This window comes from Oryx dammah, unplaced genomic scaffold, assembly GCF_014754425.2.
Source record: "Oryx dammah isolate SB20612 unplaced genomic scaffold, SCBI_Odam_1.1 HiC_scaffold_1, whole genome shotgun sequence".
NCBI classification, from domain to species: Eukaryota; Metazoa; Chordata; class Mammalia; order Artiodactyla; family Bovidae; genus Oryx; species Oryx dammah.
Window position 1 is genome coordinate 37815899 of NW_024070185.1, and position 17409 is coordinate 37833307.

Genomic DNA, 17409 nt, shown 5'->3' on the forward strand with positions numbered 1-17409 from the left:
ACCAGGCTTCCCTGTCCTTCACCATCTCCTAGAGTTTGCTCAAACTCAAGTTCATTGAGTCAGTGATGCCATTCAGCCATCTCATCCTCTGTTGTCCCCTTTTCCTCCTGCCTACAATCAGGGCCTTTTTCAATGAGTCAGTTCTTCACATCAGGTGGCCAAAATATTGGAGTTTCAGCTTCAGCAGCAGTCCTTCCAATGAATATTCAGAGTTGATTTCCTTTAGGATTTACTGGTTTGATCTCCTTGCAGTCGAAGCGACTCAAGAGTCTCCTCCAATGTCACAGTTTAAAAGCATCAATTCTTTGGCACTTAGCCTTCTTTATGGTCTAACTCTCATATCCATACATGACTATTGGGAAACCCATAGCTTTGACTATAATTATAGGATTTGGAAATTACACTGCCTATCTGGGACCACACAGAGAGGTCACAGGTAGAGAGAGTGCATGGGCCTGAGGTTCTGCTTTTTATTGGGATTGAGTGTGTGATCCTAGGATAGTGAGAGCTCACTGTTTATTGGTGAATTTAAAATATACGAGCAGGAATTTAAAGCATAGTATAGTGAATAGTGAAGTCGCACAGTTGTGTCCAACTCTTTGCGACCCCATGGACTGTAGCCTACCAGGCTTCTCCGTCCATGGGATTCTCCAGGCAAGAATACTGGAGTGGGTTACCATTTCCTTCTCCAGGGGATCTTCCTTACCCAGGGATCGAACCTGGGTCTCCCGCATTGGAGGCAGACACTTTAACCTCTGAGCCACCAGGGAAGCCCCTTAAAGCATGGTAAGAGTAGGAAAAAAAAGGCAAGTAGTCCAAATGGTCAGTTATGGAAATCAACCAAGATCTTCTGATCTTTACCTAGTTTTGTGACTGGCTGTGTATATTTGGGTTCTCTGATAGCTCTGTTGGTAAAGAATCTTCCTGCAATGCAGGAGACCCCGGTTTGATTCCTGGGTCAGAAAGATACACTGGGGAAGGGATAGGCTACCCACCCCAGTATTCTTGGGCTTCCCTTATGGCTCAGCTGATAAGGAATCTGCCTGCAATGTGGGAGACCTGGGTTCGATCCTTGGGTTGGGAAGATCCAACGGAGAAGGGAAAAGCTACCCACTCCAGTATTCTGGCCTGGATAATTCCATGGACTATATGAGTGTTTATTTGAGATGATCATTTTTGAAGTAGATGCCTCAGCAATCAAAGCTTAAGTCAGGCACTTGCATTACAAAATAGAAAAGCAAAATTCAACTGTCATGGCTTAAACTATATTGTATCACATTGTCTTTTCCAAGTTAAAAAGCATAGATGATACTCTACGTATGTTCATTCCTTATAAGCTTATCTTAATGTGTAGCATCCCATAGGGCCATGCCAGGTATGTCCAATATTGGAAGTGGACTCTGTGGGGAGTAGGATATGGGTCTTGGTCAGTTAGAAGTGAAGGTCATAGAACTGAGGAAATACTGTGGATGTGGAAGAGGATTAGGGGCTGAAGATAGTAATGTAGCAAGTAGCATCTAGTGAGACAAAATCTGGATATAATTCCTTGGGAGCTGACTGTGTTTGAAGTATTTAGAATACTTTCAGTTCAGTTCAGTTGCTCAGTCGAGTCCAACTCTTTGTGACCCCATGAATCACAGCACGCCAGGCCTCCCTGTCCATCACCAACTCCCGGAGTTCTCTCAAACTCCTGTCCATCGAGTCGGTGATGCCATCCAGGCAACTCATCCTCTGTCGTCCCCTTCTCCTGCCCCCAATCCCTCCCAGCATCAGAGTCTTTTCCAATGAGTCAACTCTTTGCATGAGGTGGCCAAAGTATTGGAGTTTCAGCTTCAGCATCAGTCCTTCGAATGAACACCCAGGACTGATCTCCTTTAGGATGGACTGGTTGGATCTTGTTGCAGTCCAAGGGACTCTCAAGAGTCTTCTCCAACACCACACTTCAAAAGCATCAATTCTTGGGCATTCAGCTTTCTTCACAGTCCAACTCTCACATCTATACATGACCACTGGAAAAACCATAGCCTTGAGTAGACGGACCTTTGTTGGCAAAGTAATATCTCTGCTTTTCAATATGCTATCTAGGTTGGTCACAACTTTCCTCCCAAGGAGTAAGCATCTTTTAATTTCATGGCTACAGTCACCATCACCATCATCATCAGTGATTTTGGAGCCCAAAACAATAAATTCTGCCACTGTTTCCCCATCTATTCCCCATGAAGTGATGGGACCAGATGCCATGATCTTCGTTTTCTGAATGTTGAGCTTTAATCCAACTTTTTCACTCTCCTCTTTCACTTTCATCAAGAGGCTTTTTAATTCCTCTCCACTTTCTGCCATAAGGGTGGTGTCATCTGCTTATCTGAGGTTATTGATATTTCTCCTGGCAATCTTGATGCCAGCTTGTGCTTCTTCCAGCCCAGCATTTCTCATGATGTACTCTGCATAGAAGTTAAATAAGCAGGGTGACAATATACAGCCTTGATGTACTCCTTTTTCTATTTGGAACCAGTCTGCCACTGGTTCCATGTCCAGTTCTAACTGTTGCTTCCTGACCTGCATATAGGTTTCTCAAGAGGCAGGTCAGGTGGTCTGGTATTCCCATCTCTCTCAGAATTTTCCACAGTTTATTGTGATCCACACAGTCAAAGGCTTTGGCATAGTCAATAAAGCAGAAATAGATGTTTTTCTGGAACTCTCTTGCTTTTTCCATGATCCAGCAGATGTTGGCAATTTGATCTCTGGTTCTCTGCCTTTTCTAAAACCATCTTGAACATCAGGATGTTCACGGTTCATGTATTGCTAAAGCCTGGCTTGGAGAATTTTGAGCATTACTTTACTAGCATGTGAGATAAGTGCAATTGTGCAGTAGTTTGAGCATTCTTTGGCATTGCCTTTCTTTGGGATTGGAATTAAACTGACCTTTTCCAGTCCTGTGGCCACTGCTGAGTTTTCCAAATTTGCTTGCATATTGAGTGCAGCACTTTCACAGCATCATCTTCCAGGATTCGAAATAGCTCAACTGGAATTCCATAACCTCCACTACCTTTGTTTGTAGTGATGCTTTCTAAGGCTCACTTGACTTCACATTCCAGGATGGGAGAATTTGGAAGATGGTATATTTTAATATTTGGGGTAGCTGAAACGTATGAAGGTTGAGTTTTTGAGAGGAAAGCATAAAGCTGGCATGGCTTTGAGAACTCTGTTGAAGAGAGTATTCCATTAGGGTCAAAGCCTTTCAGACTTACTGTTGCCATTTCCTATGTCTCCATCCTACTTGATATCTGAGGGAAATGTCTTTAAAAGTCTTTTAAGGAAATTCTCATAACCTATAATTTCATCATAGCAACAGCATGATGAGAAATCTCAGGCATGTCATGGGGATGGGCCCAGAAATCTTTTTTTTAAATATGCTACAGAGAGAGCCAGACCATGGCTGACAGGAACTGCACAAGTGAGTGACTTCATCTTTCTTTTATTCCCCAAGCACTAATTTCACCAAAGATCTCCCCTTACTGTTTACTATCTTTGACCTGTCTGTGACATTTGATTGACAGGGGACCACATCCTTTCTGAATCCTTCTTCCCTTACTGTTGAATTAGCACTCTTCTTGGATTATTTTTATTTCCCTCTGATCACTCCATCTCTGTCTCTTTTTCTTCCTTCTCTGCTTGGTCCTAAAATGTTGGTCTTCCTAAAGGTTTTGTCCTTTGTCTTTCTTCTCAGTTTAGACTTTCCAGGCAATCTTGCTTGCTCCAGTGACTTCAATCATCTTTTTATATGTTGATGATTCCCCAAAAGTAAGTAGACCTTTGGTCTCTCTCCCAAGCTTTGTATCTTTTGTTTTTTCTCCACAGAAATTTTGATCCCATGGGGCATTTTGACTTAAGTTCCCAAGAAAGGAAATGCCAAAGAATGTGCAAACTACCGCACAATTGCACTCATCTCACACGCTAGTAAAGTAATGGTCAAAATTCTCCAAGCCAGGCTTCAGCAATATGTGAACTATGAACTTCCAGATGTTCAAGCTGGTTTTAGAAAAGGCAGAGGAACCAGAGATCAAATTGCCAACATCTGCTGGATCATCGAAAAAGCAAGAGAGTTCCAGAAAAACATCCATTTCTGCTTTATTGACTATGCCAAAGCCTTTGACTGTGTGGATCACAATAAACTGTGGAAAATTCTGAAAGAGATGGGAATACCAGACCACCTGACCTGCCTCTTGAGAAACCTATATGCAGGTCAGGAAACAACAGTTAGAACTGGACATGGAACAACAGACTGGTTCCAAATAGGAAAAGGAGTACATCAAGGCTGTATATTGTCACCCTGCTTATTTAACTTATATACAGAGTACATCATGAGAAATGCTGAGCTGGAAGAAGCACAAGCTGGCATCAAGATTGCCAGGAGAAATATCAATCACCTCAGATATGCAGATGACACCACCCTTATGGCAGAAAGTGAAGAGGAACTAAAAAGCCTCTGGATGAAAGTGAAAGTGGAGAGTGAAAAAGTTGGTTTAAAGCTCAACATTCAGAAAATGAAGATCGTGGCATCTGGTCCCATCACTTCATGGGAAATGGAAACAGTGTCAGACTTTGTTTTTTGGGGCTCCAAAATCACTGCAGATGGTGATTGCAGCCATGAAATTAAAAGACGCTTACTCCTTGGAAGAAAAGTTATGACCAACCTAGATAGCATATTGAAAAGCAGAAATATTACTTTACCAACAATGGTCCGTCTACTCAAGGCTATGGTTTTTCCTCTGGTCATGTATGGATGTGAGAGTTGGACTGTGAAGAAAGCTGAGAGCCCAAGAATTGATGCTTTTGAAGTGTGGTGTTGGAGAAGACTCTTGAGAGTCCCTTGGACTGCGAGGAGATCCAACCAGTCCATTCTAAAGGAGATCAGCCCTGGGATTTCTTTGGATGCTGAAGCTGAAACTCCAATACTTTGGCCACCTCATGCAAAGAGTTGACTCATTGGAAAAGACTCTGATGCTGGGAGGGATTGGGGGCAGGAGGAGAAGCGGACGACAGAGGATGAGATGCCTGGATGGCATCACTGACTCGATGGACATGAGTCTGAGTGAACTCCGGGAGTTGGTGATGGACAGGGAGGCCTGGCGTGCTGCAATTCATGGGGTCGCAAAGAGTCGGACACAACTGAGCGACTGAACTGAAAGCATCCCTATTTCTATCTATGTAGAGCCTCCTGAATTCTGGATATCTTACCCAGATGACCTACACTTACCCCAAATGAAATATACTTACAATAAAAAAACTAAACTTTATCTTTCTCTACCCCCAATATATTCCTGAAGAATTCCCCATCTTTAAAATAGTACTGCTATCTGCCATATCTGCCCAACTTTAAAATCAAAAAGCTGAGAATTAATCATTTCCCCGCCTGTCAATATATTCAGTTTGTTATTAAACCTTACTGATTTCATTTTCTGAATGTATCTGAATTTTAGTTTTTCCTTTCCATTCTGTCATCTTAGGGCAGGCCCTCATGATCAGTCCCTTAAGATGAATGTAGTAGACCTCTGACCAGTCTCTGTTTCCACTCTTGCCTCTTTACTCTATCTTCACTACCACCAACATGATCTATCCAAAGTAAAAATGTCTTATTATTTCCCAATTAAACATTTTCAGTGGTTCCCTGCTATCCACAGGATAAAGTTAAAGCTCCTTCACTGTAACAGAAGATTATCTTATAGACAGCTCCAAACTAAAGGGGATGATCCCTACTCTATTCTGCCTACGGCTATTGCCATGTAGGGATATATGGGCCCAGTTGTTGCTAGATCTTCAAATTTCTCCTGAGAAGCTGTAATTCAGATTTTTATGCAAAATCTCCCAATTTTTAAATGTTACCTCAGTTGAAAAACAACAGTAATACTGTTCAAGCCAACTAAAATACTTCTGTTGGATGGATATGGGCCAAAGCTTCTTTATTGTGACTTCTGAATAGATCCATAATGACACTGGATTGTCAGGGCAGGGAAAGGATTAATGGGTATGAGGGAGAGGAAATAGTAGGGGAGAATGGGCTAACTCTAAGGAGTAGATTCCTGGAAAGGAGATACATTTGGGGAGAGGCTTTCCTCTAACTCTTGAAGTTCTGTACTGTGTTGGCACTAGAGGTGAAAACTAGAGGTGAAATGCTCTGGTGCTGACCAGAACCCATGTGGGATCTGACTGTATGGATACCGGTAGAGGTTAAGTACTGAGTTTTGTGGCTTTTCCACTGTGTAAGATCCTGCTAGCCCAGGGGAGGAGACAGTATTAAAATAGACTTTGTTGCTTGGGTACTCAGAGCAGTTTATTTACAAAAATAAGGTGTGACATTTCTTGCACCTTCAGTTTTGAGAAGCAGTTCATATCTGTCAGATACCACATAGGTATCTGTTGAAATTTTAGCCAAGAATGTTTAAATAATGACAATTTTAGTATTAAACTGAACCAGTTATTATTGGAAGGGAAAAATCTGCTAAGGAACGATAAAAATAATGTAATGTGATTTGGGGGATAATCTTAATCATTGTTTCTCTAAATGGCATAAATAAGCTGTTGGGTCCATTGCACCCTTAAATGATGGGTTACATTTTTATTTTCCATTAATGCCAGCGACTCTGGTATATATTCCCAGCCTGCTGCCTCATATCAGTGTCTATGGAGAGCCCACATCGCCTAGGGTACAAAGAAAATGAGTCACTGTTCCTGAAAGGAGTATTTTAGCTCAGACATAAATAAAACAACTAACTTAGCTGTGATTTCCTGGTGACTCAGATGCCGCAGCAGATAAGAGAGGAGTATTAATGGGCCAGAGCCTCAGGGAAGACAGAAATGATATTCTGTCTGACATTGCTTTCTCTTCTAGCCTTACATGTTCAGGGAAATGAAGAGGAGCACAAAAGACAAAGATATGCCAGTCCCCACTACCATTTTTCATTCTCTTTTTTTCTCTCAGTACACCAGAGCTCTGTTAATTCTCTTGTGTTACTTCTCTCAAATGAAAATATGAGTGTAAATTTGTATAATTCTTTCCTAGGATAGGTTATTTTAAGAATCAAAGATGTTAATAATTCTTTCATCTTGAAGGTATGGCTACTCTCTGATTTTATCTGCCCTTCAACTTATTTCAGACGCTTTGAGTTTGCAACTGGATAAACTTGAGCATCATTTGGTCAATTTTGCTTCATTTGGTGCCTGGATTATTCAAATATCTTCACTTGTTATTCTCTCCTTTATCTGAAGTCAAGACCAAAAACTTGATATACCAAAGGTCTTAATAAATGTTTGTTGAATAAAAGTCAGTCAGTTTAAGTTTTTGTTAGGTGATCTGGGAAAAAGGTTTTGGGATTTGGGGGCAGTAGGTTTGGGTAGAGAAGGAATTGATATGACAGGCTGTAATTATATTTATCACTATTAGCAGGCTTAAATCACCTAAGCCACTCCTGTTCTGTGATATATCAAATAAACAAAAGTTGGCCCTTTATAGTCTGATTTTACAACCAAAGCCTTCTCTATTATACACTTATGAGCCATCTTAGTAGTTTTTAATAAGTTTACATGTATAAACATTGGATTAATAAAGATTTGGTAACAGATAAACAATAGTGTGTAAAACAATCAGAAAAACTTAAGTCCTTACTTCTCAACTTGGGAGATTTTACCAAGGCTTTGCCTGCTGTGCTTTTCATCTTTGCTGGGGAAATTTTGGTGGTTGAATACTTCATTTTAGGCTTCATTTTTCAGGCTTCTGTTGAATTAAAATATAATGTTAGTTCAATTGTCTCAACTTGAAAACAAACAGAAACAACTGTGGCTAACTCAATATAAAATTGATAATAAAGCTACATAGAAAAATAATTCAGTAAAATTTGAATATAGTATTCTGAATATATATATATTATATACATACATACATACATACATACATACATACTAGAACTATTGTCAGAGGGTGAAAAGAATTCCAGTCTTAAACTTTACTTTGTGGGCTTGTTGTTAGTGGAAATATTGGCTTTGAAATTCTGTGACTGTGTTTTGCTCTACTATGGAATAGAACAAATGTATTGGTGTTATAGGATTTTCACTGCAGGGAAAAGGAGATATAAATATAAAATAAAAGGAGAAGAGAAAATCCCTGTAGTGTTAAATCTGAATTATCAATATCAATGTGCCTGTATCTTAGTTTCTAACTACTTTTTCCACTGAAGGGAACCAAGATTCTAGATCTGGGTTGGGAAATAATAGAAGTGAACACTGAGTATCTCATTGTGCCAGAAAGCAGTGAATCATTCAAAAACTAGTGAGATTGTGTCAAAAGGACACAGGAGTCCCCTTGAAGGGTCTCCTGCTGCACAAATTTGGCATAGTTTGAGCGTCAGAAAAAAGGATGGTAATTGACTATAAAGCATTTTATTAAAAAAAAAAAAAGGCTGTAAGTCCATAGCATTTCTTAAGAATAAATAAGATTTATTCATTATGGAAGGAATGATAGAAAAATCACCATTTTGCAGCATCCAATTTAATATTTGATTCAGGCAAGGATCATCAATGATGCTGTTCCTTAATTATCAAGCTGGGTCATAGTACCATTTTGAAGGAATATGGAGTTGTCTTATAAATTGCCTAGGTCAGGAAGATTCCCTAGAGAAGGGAATGGCTACTCACTCCAGTATTCTTCCACAGAGAATTCCATGGACAAAGGAGCCTAGTGGGCTACAATCTGTGGGATCGCAAAGAGTCAGACATGACTGTGTAACTAACGTTTTCACTTTCACTTTCATGTATTCTTTCAGTAGGGTACTGCAACCAGGCTTCATGGTCAAGGTCAAGGCATTGTTGCTGTGCTTTGTGGAGGGAGCAAGATTGCTCCTCCAGTCTTAAACTTTCTCTAATATTATCTGAAATTCTATAATAGTTAATACTTCTTTTAGTAAGCATTGCTCTCTTTGTGCTAGATTTAAAATTTTTTAATCCAAATTATCCCAAAAGTGGTTACTATTTAAATCTCTTATAAACTTCATTAGGACCAGCTCTTCTAGCAGAATAAAGGAGGAACATTGAGTTCCTGGGTTAGAGGATTCATTGGAAAATAAACTTCCTGCACCTTTATTTTTGTCCCTTGCCAAGTCCCCATAGGCTGAAATTCCAAATTTTCTTGTTTAAATGGAACTAGAATCTTACACAAAGCCATTCTATTTACAGCCTGTCTGATGAGCAAAATCCTTCAATAATAGCATAATTGAGATTCCCTATTTTGCCCCTAGAAATGAATGTATCGTCCATGGGAGTAAATATTATCCTCACAGAGCTTGAGGGGCTCACATCAATCCTTACCTTCTTCCTCTGATTCTGCCACCTTTATTGATCAAGAACAGTTGAACATAAGAAGCAGAGAAACTTAGACATCATTTCCTGAGTACCCTGCCCACCTCAACTCTGTAGCTGAGTAGGCTAGGTCTGAAAGGTTAAGTGCCTCGCCCAGGTTCACAAAAGCAGAACCAGGACTAGAATCTAGTCTCGTGATTTCCATCTTTATGCCAGAGCTTCCTGACCCTGGCTATTCTCTTCTCCCTCCAAATGTAGAAAGAAAGTAAGCAGAAATGAGAATTGAGCTTCAAATGCTCAAGCAATTGTCCAAATTCTTTTAAATAATTAATTTCAGAATATGATATTTAATTTGTAACCATAATGTGGGATAGTGCATTTAAGTAGCTTTATTGTGTTAAATTTTAAATTGTACAGAAAATAGTTCAAATAGTACCCTGCACACAGTAGGTGTTCAGGTACTATTTTACTGATAACATGAAGATTACATTGCTGGATTTGTTTTTCTCTTTTATCCAAGAATCCTTGTGTCCTAGAAAAAAAATCTCTTGGATAGACATTTTTAAAAGTTGTATTTTCAAATAAATCTGGGAAATATTTCAATCTATATTCCACTTCTTGGAAAGTCAGAATTCATATAGCATAGTAAAGGTGCTGACATTCCCTCACTGTAGAACTGTGGGTACCTTTGTTTAACTTATTATTTTCAGTGATTATTTGATCTCAAATAATCTCCTCAGTTCACTCTGTTAACATTTCCATGGTTAGTTTGAGAGAACACACTTGGAGGAACTCTGTTCTAAACCAATATTAGCCTGTAGATTCATGTAAGATAGATAAGAAACTGAAATATAACATTTAAAATGGAGTCACTGACACAGAAAAGGTCAACTGCTTTTTAAGGAGCATGCAATAAGTCAAAAACAGGAAATATTTTCTAATCTTTGTCTGAAAAACAAAACATTTTCTTTAAACAACCTACAAATCTTTTACCTTAAAAAATACATTAAAAAATTTTTATGCTTAAAATTTACTGTTTATTCTCTTATTTTAAAATCAGAAATATTAGAGTATGGCATTGTAAACGTTACTAGTTCTTTTGAGCTGCTCTTTCCAATAATATATGGCAAATATTCTCACATACTGGTTATGATACCCACCTAAGTTATAAATGTGAAGGGCTGGTCTCAAATGATGAGGCTTCCTGTTGTCCACACTTGGTAGTAGTTGATGCGGTTATATTCCAACTCTACTTATATATACACACTCTTGGATTAAGCAACGTTGGGTGACAGCATTAGATGGATGAGGCAATCCTAATAGAGCCAGTTGAATGGGTTAGAATGGGTGGGAATGCATTCCCATTCCCACAACTAAATCCTAAACAAAGCTTTTAGATTATTTTAGCCATAGCACTTTCAATGAGTTGTCCTCAGTTAATCATTAACTTTGATAAAACCTCTATCATTTGGACTCTGTGTACTGTTTATTACTCACCATGGAGCATATAAGGACCCAGATTATTTAATTGCCTTTCTCTTTCCTACAGAAAGTTGAAAACTTTTCAAGTAATTTTTTCTGGTTATAAAAATGATATATGTGCACTTAGAAAATGTGTAAATGACAGGAAAGCATGTATACTGTAGATCCTAACATTCTTTTTTTCAGTGAAGAAGTACTATATATATCTATTTTTTTTAATAAAAAGTAGAATCATACTGCTGATGTTATTTTGTAAGCTTTTTCATTATACAGTTAACACACATCATAAGCATAAACATGACATTTTTACATGTCAGAATAATTCTTTATACAGGGAGCATTACAAATTGTCAGAGAACATTTAACAGGCTTATTCCTGCATGCTGTTTTCTATTTCTCAAGGATTCTCTGTTCCTTATTTGTTCCTATTCCGAGAACGAGTAGAGCTGCACGCAGTTCTCAGGACTGAAGTCATAGGATGAGACATGCAGCGACTCTTTTCAGCATCAGCGACCTTGTATGTATTCAGTTCAGTTCAGTCGCTCAGTCATGTCTGACTCTTTGTGGCCCCATGAATCGCAGCACACCAGGCCTCCCTGTCCATTACTAACTCCCGGAGTTTACTCAGACTCATGTGCATTGAGTCAGTGATGCAATCCAGCCATCTCATCCTCTGTCTTCCCCTTCTCCTCCTGCCCCCAATCCCTCCCAGCATCAGAGTCTTTTCCAGTGAGTCAACTCTTCGCATGAGGTGGCCAAAGTACTGGACATTCAGCTTTAGCATCATTCCTTCCAAAGAAATCCCAGGGCTGATCTCCTTCAGAATGGACTGCTTGGGTCTCCTTGCAGTCCAAGGGACTCTCAAGAGTCTTTTCCAACACCATACTTCAAAAGCATCAATTCTTCAGTGCTCAGCTTTCTTCACAGTCCAACTCTCACATCCATACATGACCACAGGAAATAGCCTTGACTAGATGGACCTTTGTTGGCAAAGTAACATCTCTGCTTTTCAATATGCTATCTAGGTTGGTCATAACTATCTTCCAAGGAATAAGCATCTTTTAATTTTATGGCTGCAGTCACCATCTGCAGTGATTCTGGAGCCCAAAAAATAAAGTCTGACACTGTTTGCACTGTTTCCCCATCTATTTCCCATGAAGTGATGGGACTAGATGCCATGATCTTCGTTTTCTGAATGTTGAGCTTTAGGCCAACTTTTTCACTCTCCTCTTTCACTTTCATCAAGAGGCTCTTTAGTTCCTCTTCACTTTCTGCCATAAGGGTGGTGTCATCTGCATATCTGAGGTTATTGATATTTCTCCCAGCAATCTTGATGCCAGCTTGTGCTTCTTCCAGCCCAGCGTTTCTCATGATGTACTCTGCATAGAAGTTAAATAAGCAGGGTGACAATATACAGCCTTGACGTACTCCTTTTCCTATTTGGAACCAGTCTGTTGTAAAGATATATAAGCCTGCATTTCTGCTAATAAAGCACCCTTGCTCCATCAGAGCTTGGGTCCCCATGTCTGTCTGCCTTTCTTTCTCTCTCTCTTTCTCTCTTTCACTTTCTTAACATCAACTCTGGACCACCAGGTTCCAGTCCATTACAGGACCGCAACAACAATATATATAATCATATAAATATACTATAAGCAATCTTGTATTTATTAATTCTTTGGCCATTTCCAGTTTTCCCCTTTTCTTCTTTTCTGCTATAACCAGTGTTGTAACTGACAGGTCTATGTGTGTGTGTGTTTGTGTGTTGTGATTCTGGTAAGCCTTTGGAAGTTCATTGGTAGCATACATTCCTTGTAGCAAGATTTCTGGATAAGCATCTTATATTTTGATAGATATTATCCAACTGACTTCAAAAAGTTTGTATTGATTTGTAATTTCAGCAATTCAAGTTCATGCCCTTTCTCCATTGCCTTAGCATCAGGGGTCCAGTGGGGGTAGGGGAGGTCACCACCTTTAAAATGTTTGCTTTCTAAAGAGTGGGAAATAGCTCATGGTTTTGAATTTTGTTTCTTTAATTATTTAGTGAGATTTAACATTTTTTTAAAAAATATATTTGTTGTCATCGTCTGTAAATTAATGACTTATATGAACTCTTTGTAAATTAAGAGGTAAAATTGTTGTCTGTGAAAAAATTTCCCCAGTACTGATTATTACTTTATTAATTGCATTTAAAATATTTTTTCATAAAAGTTTTCCAGTATTATGTGGCAATTTTTTTAAGATATTTAAAATTTTTATTATTTTTAATTGAAGGATAATTGCTTTACAGTGTTGCACTGGTTTCTAGCAAACATCAAGATGATCAGCCATAGGTTTACTCATGTTTGATTGATTTTTTTGCCAATTTATTTATTTTTTAATTGAAGGATAATTGCTTTACAGAATTTTGTGGTTTTCTGTCAAACATCAAGAATCAGGCATAGGTACACCCATGTTATGTTGTAAATTTTAATCAACTTTTCCTTCTATAACTTCTGGATTTTGTGTCCTGCTTTGAAGACACCCCCTGCTCAAAAATAATAAATTAACTTATCATGCCACTTTCTAAAAGTTTTATTCTTTACTATTTAATATTTAAATCTTTAATCCCATATTATGTCTAGTATAAAGAGTAATTTAGGGATTTTTTTTTCCTCAAATGCTTATCTCAAACACCTTTGTAATCCAATTTAGATAAAGTGAGGCTTCATATGTTATGTGGGGAGTAGAATTCAAGGAGCTGTGAATATAATGGTAAGGAGTTTGACTTTTACTCTGTAGATAACAGGAATCTTTTATAAGTTTTTTAAGCAAGTGAGAAATATCAAAGATGTGTTTTATGAATGTAATTTTATGGCTGTATGAAGGACTAGAAGAAAGGAAAGAATGCCAGTTAGGAGGCCAATTAAATAACCCAGGCAAAAAGCAGTGAGGATAGAGCTAGGGCAGTGTCAGTGAGAGCAGTCAGGAGGGGATGAATGTGATTAGTGCTTCAGGCATATTTCATAAGAATCCTTGAATGTTGAATGAGAAAGGGCCCCAGAGATCCCTGGTCCTACTTCCATTGTTGCATAGGTCTTTAGTGGCTGAGTCAGGATTAGAACAAAAGTTCACTCGCAGTTGAGTGTTGTGTCTGCCACAGAGCCTCCATAGCTCTTTTTGGATGTGGGTGTATTAGCTCTGGACAGGGGAAGGGAAGGCAAAGGGAAGTGAAATTGGTGCCAGTGGTCTGGGTAGGAAACTCAGGTGAAGAGTTCATTGACAGGAACAAGTAATGAGTAATATGGGGCAAATGGTATCTCAAACTTAAGGAACAATTATATGGAAATTTCAGCAGGGAGCTGGAGCTGGGTTGTGGGTTGAGAAGGCCAGACTTAGCCATGTGGATTTGTTCATTTGTGAAAGCATAACTGTTGATTATGTGGGAGCAAAGTGAGATTGGCTCAGCTGAGTGTGGAACAGGAAGAGAAAGCTGTGTCTAGATGGAACTGTGGAGACTCTTACATTTAAGGGGTAAGAGAAGAAAAGGAGTTAGCAAAGAAGATCAGAAAGAGAAGGACAAAAAAACAGGTCATATTATGAAGGCTAAGAAAGCAGATCCTCTCAAAAAGGAACATTTGATGAGCAGTGCAGAGAACTAGCAGATTAGAGGCCTTGGAGAGAGTCCTTTAGGCACGGTAGGAAACTGTAGTGCACTGCACAGTGTGAAGAAGAAAGGAGAAAGACTTTTTAAAAAGTACAGTAATGAAAGGGAAACACAGAGAGAATGGTATCTTGACAGCAGCATGGAGAAGGGAGGATGCTGCTAACTAGTCAGGTGAAAAGTCTAGGGCAAGTTACTTGATGTCTCCAAAGCCTCAGTTTCCTCATAATAACACTTTTTCTTATAATAGTTTGAACTCATGGGATTTTTATGAGAATTATATAAGGAGGTACATTTTAAGCACTTAGCATAATAGCTAGAACATAGTAAAATTTAACACGTTATTAGTTTTTATTAGAATATTAAACTCCTAGGTGTATTTCAATGTAGAGAGAAAGTAGTGAATGAGAAAGAGAAAACTGATATAGTTTTCTATATCAAAACTATATAAATAGTTTTCTATATCAAAGTCCCAGAGGAGACAGAGAAAAGAGAGGGGGAAAGAATACTAGTGGAAGGTCAGCTTTGAAAAGGAGGGGGCATATTTCTTTGTGCAGGAGAGGAGGAAAAGTGAGAGAATGAGGGAGATGTGAAATGTCAGGTCTAGGAACATGAACTTGAGGGTCTTGTAAAATGGCCTGATTCTTCTTCATAAAGTAGGTTGTGAGAAGCTTTACAGTGATTAAGGGAAATATAAATATGCTTAAAAGACTTAACTAGGGAATGGGGTAATACTGTTCATGGATATCAAGTTTCATTTGGGGAAGATTAAAAAAATTTTGGAGCTGGATTATGATGGTTGCTCACTAATGTCAGTGTATTTCATATACACTTAAAATGATTAAAATGAAGATCAGATGTATTATATTTATTGTTACATTTTAGCACAATTTCTAAAGGTTTTAAAAATGGGAGTGGGAGAAGTAAAAATACAGGAGCTTGTTTTATATTATAAACAGGTGAATTCCAGTGTTCTTATCTTGGAGGTGGAGATGTTCTGATGATAATGGTGGTCAGGATGAGGCTTTGTCAGGGAGCTGTGCATTGCAGGTGGGTTCTTTACCATCTGAGCCACCAGCAAAGCCTTGTAGAGGACTAAAGAATCATTAAAACAGGCAATGAAGTCAACTGAGGGTGATGATAGAGGAGGCAACTCAAACAGAAAAGGATGTTGGGATCCCTGGTAACCAGAATGGAAAGACATTAACATAAGTAGTTGGGCCCGGGGTTGAGGTTACCAAGGGCAGTGGAAAATGAGAAATGTGCCACTTCCTGTATTGGTGCTGGGAAATGGGCACACAATGAAGGAGAGTGGGTTTAAGAATAGTGGTGTCACCAGGGGAAAGCCATGTTATAGACAATACAAGGAAAGAAAAGGAACTTTTTAAGAAAGAAGGAGGAAGAAGAGGGTAAGAGTGTATGTGTAGTGGAGAGGAACATTCCAGAGGAAATGACATACATTTAAATCACTAAACCCTGAAGGAAATCGCCACCCACTCCAGTATTCTTGCCTGGAGAATTCCATGGACAGAGGAGCCTTGCTGGCTACAGTCCATAGGGTCACCGAGAGTCAGATACGACTGAGCGACTAACACTAAATCAAAAAAAGTAAAATAAAAACCTGAAATGAGATTTTAATCAAGGAATAATGTCTTAAAAAGAAATTCATTTCTGAGCAAAAACAACAACAACAAAAATGTATGTGATATTATCATTTCCAAAGTTGCCATGTGTATGATTGCTTCTTTGGCTGGAGAAGGCTTCCAGAAACCCACATTCCACAAATAGTGAGTGCCCATTAGTTCCCAGGGACTATGTATTCCATCAGCATTAACCCATGGGACACTGCACAACAGTTTTCATTTTACTTTGTCATATAATCTACATTTGATCAAATGGAAAATTGTTTATTGAATCAGTAAATGTCTCATATATCAGGTTTGATTAGCAATATATATCAGGTTTTATTAGCAATTTCTCTTTTCCAAAAACTGATACCCTTAAGAGTGTTAAGTTGGCTGCTGGTCTTTCTTTCCTTTTTGTGGATTTTACTTTTAAAATAAATGAATTTAATCAAATTGGAGTGAGGAGTCTTGTTAAAATGCAGAGTTTATGAGAAATTTTTATTAAAAATCTATGTTCATTATGGACAATTTGGATGATACAGAAAATAGAAAGTTTAATCTTTGATGTCCTACAAAGTAGTTAAATACTTTGAAAAGAAATATAGCTAGTAATCATTATAGAGAAATCCCAACCTCTCTGAGGTCCCGAGTTCACAAGTCGTATGGATTTGTATCTGCACAGAGTGCTAAGAATAACAATAATAAATCAAACACTTTTCTAGTGCTCAGCTAGGTGCTAGGGATACAGTAGTGAATAAAGCAAACTTCTTCCTGCCCTCCTGGAGTTTATTCTTTTGGGGGGAGATATATTTTGAGAAAATAAACCATGCAAATAAATCAATATGATAAATAAGAATTAGATTGATGAGGAAGTTTAGGACTAGAATGGAACTAAGATAGTGTGGTCAGAGAAGGTGGCATTTAAGCTGTGCCCAAAGGGTGTGAAGAACATATGGCTGAAAGAGGACAGAGGATGCCTTCTGGATAGAGAAAATGCCAGGGGCAAAGGCCCTGACAGAACTTGCAGCTTTTAGGGAACTAAGAGCACCAGTGTGGCTGGAGCAGATTGGGCAATTGGGAGAGTACAATGTAATGGGGTTGGAGATGGAAGGAGGAAGAAACCAAGTAGGGCTGGGCCCTGGAGGCCAGGGGAAGGAGTTGGATTTCATTCAAAGTGCAATGGGAAGCCAAAGAAGGGTTTTAAGTAAGGTGGAATATGACTTAGTTTTTTAAAGAGTGCTCTGGCTGCCATGTGAGGAACAGATGGAGGGCAGTAAGAGAGAAGGAATGAGACCAACAGGGAGTCTGCATTAG

At 38.7% G+C, this 17409-nt stretch overlaps 1 protein-coding gene and 1 non-coding gene across 7 annotated transcripts in view; both read right to left on the reverse strand.

Moving 5' to 3' along the window:
• LOC120863865 (interleukin-33-like) overlaps nucleotides 1–17409 on the reverse strand; it is a 169212-nt gene that overhangs the window by 10937 nt on the left and 140866 nt on the right. For 5 of the 6 annotated variants that reach the window (XM_040240781.1, XM_040240855.1, XM_040240520.1 and 2 more), the window contains 2 exons: nucleotides 10509–10664; nucleotides 7664–7771 (listed from right to left, as the gene is read on the reverse strand). In XM_040240781.1, the coding sequence (XP_040096715.1) occupies nucleotides 7664–7760 (97 nt within the window). In that variant the 5' untranslated portion in view covers nucleotides 7761–7771; nucleotides 10509–10664. Of the gene's footprint in view, nucleotides 1–7663; nucleotides 7772–10508; nucleotides 10665–13886; nucleotides 14738–17409 lie in introns of those variants that run through there. The other variant, XM_040240699.1, reaches the window with a different exon arrangement.
• TRNAW-CCA lies at nucleotides 699–770 on the reverse strand. The gene has a single exon. It is a non-coding gene; the product is annotated as a tRNA-Trp (tRNA).